General features: G+C 60.6%; 1 protein-coding gene across 1 annotated transcript in view; it reads left to right on the top strand.

Annotated features, from left to right (window-relative positions):
- Positions 1 to 264: 264 nt before the first annotated feature.
- EPHA10 (EPH receptor A10) overlaps positions 265 to 6000 on the top strand; it is a gene marked incomplete at both ends in the record, with an annotated part of 38944 nt that continues 33208 nt past the window's right edge. Inside the window, 3 exons of the mRNA XM_082494328.1 lie at positions 265 to 361; positions 1519 to 1583; positions 2873 to 3542. Of these exons, the coding sequence (XP_082350454.1) occupies positions 265 to 361; positions 1519 to 1583; positions 2873 to 3542 (832 nt within the window). The remainder of the gene's footprint in view (positions 362 to 1518; positions 1584 to 2872; positions 3543 to 6000) is intronic.

Below are 6000 nucleotides of genomic sequence, written 5' to 3'. Positions count from 1 at the left end.
CCCGTTCCGGCACGATCCTGCCCCACTGACCGTGCAACGCGACACAGCTGGCGGCGGCCGAGCTGCACCTGCCGTCATTAGGCTCCAGCGTGAACGGCGTCCTCGCCCCGCCCCTTCTCGCCGAGCGCCCCCGGCGGACGCCGCGGATTGGCCGTGCCGGCCCTTGGCCACGCCCCGGCGGCGGCGGTTGGCGGCGCGGGGCGGGGGCGGGGCGATGCGGCCGGAGCGCGGCGGCGGCGCGGGGCGCGCGGAGTCGGCGGCGCCATGGCGACGGCGCGCGGCGGCGGCGGGTTCCCCCGGGCGCTGTCGCTGCTGCTGCCGCTGCTGCTGCCGGTGCTGCCCCGCGCCGCCGCCGAGCAGGGTGAGCCGGGCCGGGCGGGCGGGCGGAGCGGCCGCCGCACCCGCTGCTCCGGCACTGCCGACCGCGGTTCCAGCGCCCCGGCCGCGCCGTGCCCCCTGTGCCCGGCGGCCTCGGTGCCGCGGCGGGTCGGGCTGCGCGCTGCGGTGCCGGGAGAGGCGGGGGGGCCGCCCCGGGGCCGGTGGGTCGGGTCCGGGCGCGCCTCCCCCGGTGTCGCCGCCAGCCCCTGCGGGCGCGGCGCGGCGGTGGCTCTGTGGGGTGGATGAGCCGCCGCGCTCCGGGGAGCGCGACGGGGCGGGCGGGTTTGGCGCGGGGGCTCGGCGGGTCCCGGAGCGAGGGGACTCGGGCGTCCCGGTATCGCCAGCGCCAGAGGCACTGGGAGCAACGAGCTGCTTCGGCGCCCGCTGCCCGCGCCGCGCCGCCGGTACCGGGCGGGAGCGGAGCGGCGGGAGCCCGGCCGGGCTGCGGCGGCTCGGGGGGCAGCGCTGCTCCCCCGTCCCCGGGGGCCGGTTCCAGCCCCCGGGTCTGTGTGCGCCGGGGCCGCGCCGCCGGGAAGGGCGACCCCCCACCCTCCCCCCGGTGTCCCCACCCGCCGGCGGTACCCGGTGTCACGGACCCCGGAGGAGACACAAGTTGCCCGTCAGGGGTTGCTTCTGCTCGCTGGCTGTGGGACCATCGCCAAACTGTGAATTTGGGGGAAACAGTGCTTCCTGTCGAGCAGAGAATTGGCTGTTTTGTGGGAAAAGAACGTGGTCTTTCATGGACATTCATGTCTCAGAGCAGCTGCTGCCGGTACCTTTCGGTTCCGGGAGATGCGCTACGGGCACGGAACCGCTGCAGCATTGGCGGGTGGCAGCGGGTGGATTGTCCTGTGGGAAGGACCGCAGCCTTCCCTGGGACGTCATCCTCGTTAGGTTAGGGTGCCAATCGCCTGAACGCGAGGTCCCCGGTGGACGCACAGCCTGGAGCTCTGTGGTGTTGAGTCCGGCTGGGGGAGTCGGGGCTGGAGCTGCCCCCTGCGCTGGGGGACCTGACCCACCGCTTGGGCGGGTGTCCAGGAAGGGCGCACGGCACTGAGCTTCCCCGCGGACGGGCTGCGTGGATGTTCACTGGTGTTTCCCAGGTCAGTGAGTTTGCTTTCTAACTCGTCTTCCCTGCAGTTGTCCTGCTGGACTCGAAGGAATCGCAAGCGGAGCTGGGCTGGACCTCGCACCCGTCAAACGGGGTAAGTGCGGAGGTGGGACTGTCCCTCTGCGAGGGGGTCTGCCCTTCGGTGCTCAGCAGTATTTAAAGTCCACACATGGAGCGGGTGGAGGGGGCTGGCAGCCACGGGGTCTCCTCGAGCCGGGGGCGGGCGGGCAGCTCAGCATGAGCTGTTGTGTTGACCAGGGCTGGGCAACCCGGGGAGCGGAGTGAGAAGTGAAGTACTGGTTACGTGAGTGGTACAGCCAGCATGGAACAGCTCCTCAAAACGAATTTTACACTCCGTAATAAGTGAATAAACACCAGCCAGTTAAGCCTTTGTATTGCAGTTTGCACGCCAGCACGAGCTCCTGGGGATCAGTTCAGCTCTTGGACGAGGGCTGTGGCTGGTGCGGGATCGTCGGGAGCTCCGTGTCGTGTAGGGTTTGTCTGATCAGGTCCTTGCTTTGCTGCCAGGGTCGGTCCATAGCCGCTTTCAGGAGAGCGTGTTGGGAAACTGAGTGGTGTTCCTTGCTGCTTTGGGTTCGTTTTCAGAATGGAAACAAACCATTCAGGGGGGATAGCGATAGATCCTGGAGTCATCTGCATTCCCCAGCTGTTAGTCTGCAGAAGAAACTCTGTTTTGGGTATGTTTGGCAATCTTGCATAAATTTACCCCCAGAAAGAATTGTTTTGGGAAGCTGCCAGGTCATCCTTACGGCTGTGAGGGTTGAATCATCATTTCACTAATCGGAATCTCTGCTGGTAACTTTGGGGAAATACTGTCTCACTTGCAGTCGCAGGATTTGTCCCGCTCTATCTAAAACTTTTCCTGACAGAGAAACTGCTGCTGCTGTTCACAAAGAACACTTGTTGTGTGGTGGTGTGACTGGTGTCACATCTCCTTGGTCACCTCTGACTTCTCTGGGTAGCCCACCCCCATCTGGCTTCACGCTGTGTGGTCACGCTGTGCAGATGCACCTTCCCAGGGATGGAAAACGCGAGGGGCGTGTGGGAGATAGAGGCTCTGGCTGCTCAGCAGACGACGTGTCCAATTTCATGTTAGACTTTGGTGCCCTCTTTCTGGTTGTGTCTCCCTCTTTGCACCTCTGCAGGGAGCTTGGGTGTTAGGTGGTACGGCAGCACTGCTGTGTTACCACAGCCTGGGGTTTCGGTGGACTGAGGACTTCTGGTGCCTGTGATATAATGGCCTGTAGGTGGAGAGGCTTGTGCTGGTGATGTTTATACTGATCGGTGTGTTTCTGCCGGCATGGCTGGTTCTTGCTGACGGCAGCTCTCGAGCTGTAACGGCCCTTTGTGTTCTTTCCCCAGTGGGAAGAAATCAGCGGTGTGGATGAGAATTACAAGCCGATACGCACGTACCAGGTCTGCAACGTCATGGAGCCAAACCAGAACAACTGGCTGCAGACGAGCTGGATTGCCAGGCGTGACGGTCAGAGGATCTTCATCGAGCTGAAGTTCACCCTGCGGGACTGCAACAGCATCCCTGGCGTGATGGGCACCTGCAAGGAGACTTTCAATCTGTACTATGTCGAGTCTGATGCTGACCTGGGCCGTAGCGTCCATGAGAGCAAGCACACCAAGATCGACACCATTGCTGCTGATGAGAGCTTCACGCAGGGGGACCTGGGTGAGCGTAAGATGAAGCTGAACACCGAGCTGAGGGAGATTGGGCACCTGAGCAAAAGAGGCTTCCACCTGGGCTTCCAGGACGTGGGCGCCTGCGTGGCGCTGGTCTCTGTGAAGGTCTATTACAAGAAGTGCCTCGCCACCGTGCAGAACCTGGCCGTGTTTCCGGACACGGTGGCAGAGACAGCCTTCGCCACTTTGGTGGAAGTTAAGGGCACTTGCGTCACTCATGCCGAAGTGGATGTGGATAATCCCCCCAGGATGCACTGCAGCGCGGAGGGCGAGTGGCTGGTGCCCATAGGGAAGTGCACGTGTGGTCCCGGCTTTGAGGAGAAGGACGGGGGATGCAGAGGTAAAAGTGGCCGTCGGTGTCCTCTGGCAGTTTCTGTCTGTGTCGGTCCGTGTTGCTGCCAGACTGCTCCAGTCTGCCTGGTGCCCGAGCACGGCTCAGACGAGTGAAATTGCCTTTTGTCAGCAATATGATTCTTTTAGCTGATTGCAGCTCCCCGGCTACAGCCAGGCCTTAATTGGAAGGGTGGCAGTTGGGTAAATGGGGCGCATTGCTGATAGCTGCTCTGCAGCGAGGTGTTGGCTCGGCAGAAGCGCCAAAGCTCTGAGTACCGTCAGGCGTTTCCCACAGCTGTATCTGTAGCTATAAAATTACTCCAGAACTTTAATATCCCCATTGTCATGCTTTAACCACAATAATTCGGTGACTTTACAGCTTGCAACGTTATGTTTAATGATAGCTGTAAAAATGGATATAACCTCTACCTTAGCAGGTATCCCTCTAACGAATGTGGTGCTGTGACCGCTTCAATCTCGGTTTGAAAGAGCCAGGCGTGGGCTGAGCCTGGAGCGTGCGGGATGCTGTGCTCCCGGTCTCGGAGCGTGTGAGCCTCTGAAGGAGAGCGGTGCCGGGCTGGTGCCTCCTCCCGGGTACATTCCTGCCTGGGGCCGTGGTTGGGACCTCGTCGCAGCTCAGCGTGGCCTCTGCTGCCTCTGCGCCCCATCAGGTGCCCGCAGGAGCCGGCAGCAGTGCCTGGCGAGCGGAGGCGGCTCTGCGTGCAGGGCGGCAGGTGTGCGTCTCCTACCCCGGGAACGGCTGTTCTTCCATCCATTGGCACCCGGTGGCTTTTCTTCTCCGAAAGGTGTAATTGGCTATCAATTAACTGGCAGTGTGCGGAGCTCCTCTGGGGCAGAGGAGAGCTCAGACCACCAGCTGGGACACGTGTGAGGAGGTGTTTTCTTTGGTAAGATATGCCTGAGAACACCCTTCACTGCCCGTGCCGGGCGTGCAGGTGATACCTTGGACCTTTTCACCAGGTAGAACATGGATTGAGAGGAAATTAGCTAAATAAGTCCCAGGCAGGTAGAGTTCCCCCATGTTTGGGGCACATGGGATGGTATGGGAGTGAGCTTTTCCTGAGGAATCAGGTCTGTCCTTCAGGGGCTACTTGAGGCTTTTCGGATTTAAATTGTGCCAGCCGTGCCGCCTTCCTCCAGCATGTGGGAAGCCTTTCCCACTGCTCTGGGTAGTGGCTATTTGCTTGGTGCCCTCCTTAAGAAGACCTTATTAAAACTATCGGATTGAAATCTCAGTGCTGTTCACTGCTTCAGTGGCTGCGTGGCAGCTCGCCATGCTTTACCCATCTGTTTGGAGTGGGAATTTACATAGTGAGTCCCAGAAGGCTTTTGCTAATGTTTCAGGTTTCTCTGTGTTGAGTTTAAATAATTCATATTCTCTAAGGAAAAATATTTGAAGTAATTTAATGGACATAATTAAGTTTTTTTCCCTTCTCACAGAAAGCAGGTTGTTAGTCACTCTCTGTGGAGCAATGTCTGATGTCTGGTCAAATATCAGAAAATAGTTTTTAAGGGTTGAAAGTTTTTGGGTTTTTTTTTAGAGCCCTGCATTAGCATAGCACTAAGTGAGTGACTTTAAAAGATTTCTGATGAAAGCATCCAGGGCTGTGGAAATTCTTCAACGAGGACAAAAGCCCTTGAGCGGGAGGCAGGTAAATGCGGTGGGGATGTTGAAAGGGCCGGGTGATGGCATGGCAAACTGGCTCCACCGCTGTGGTCCTGTGGCCTCGGAGTCTGCTGGGTCCTCCTTGCCTGGGACACTCCTTGGCCGCAGTCTCTGTCGCAGCTCTCGTGGCCGTGGGAGGCTGGACCCTGCGTTCGTTGAAGGACCGCTGTGGGGAGCAGGGACGGCCCCGGGGGCCGACCCCCCATCCTGTGCCGGGACAGCCGGCGGCTCTCCAGGCTGTCGGGCGCTGCTTCACAGCTCCTGGCCCTTATCCTTCCATCTTCTCCGAGGGCTTTCTGGCTGCGTCTGCAGCATGGGATGTGCTGGTGTCTGAAATCAGTCACCCGTGCACCCCACTGACCGCTGGGGTGGCAGATGCGGTGACCCTGCGGGGCCTGGCTGCCGGCTGGATCCGGGGTGGTGCTTAGGGCCAAGTGCATGGCGCAACTTCTTGGGTCTGAATCGAAGGGAAATGGAACAGCAGAAGCGAAGGAGCGGTTTCCCCGTCTGGCGGCTGGGCACAGCCCCGCGGCACGGCACGGTGCCAGCTGGCCGGGGGCCGGGGGGGCTTCGCTGGTGCCGGCGCGGGCCGGGCTGTGCCTGGTTGGCAGCGCTGGTGGCGGCCGCGGCGCGCGGCCGGGAGCTGTGGGCTGTCTCTGCAGGAGGAATGAGGTTTATTTCCCACTGAACTGGTAAAGCTGTTTGAACTAAATCACAAAGCCGCTCTCCCCGTAACTGCGGTTCACGCATTGACATCATCCTGCTGCCGAGAGAACGC

Source organism: Vanellus vanellus, assembly GCF_965231255.1.
Source record: "Vanellus vanellus genome assembly, chromosome: 22".
NCBI classification, from domain to species: Eukaryota; Metazoa; Chordata; class Aves; order Charadriiformes; family Charadriidae; genus Vanellus; species Vanellus vanellus.
The sequence above is the reverse complement of the archived record's forward strand: the minus strand, read 5'-3'. Positions and strand labels throughout refer to the sequence as shown.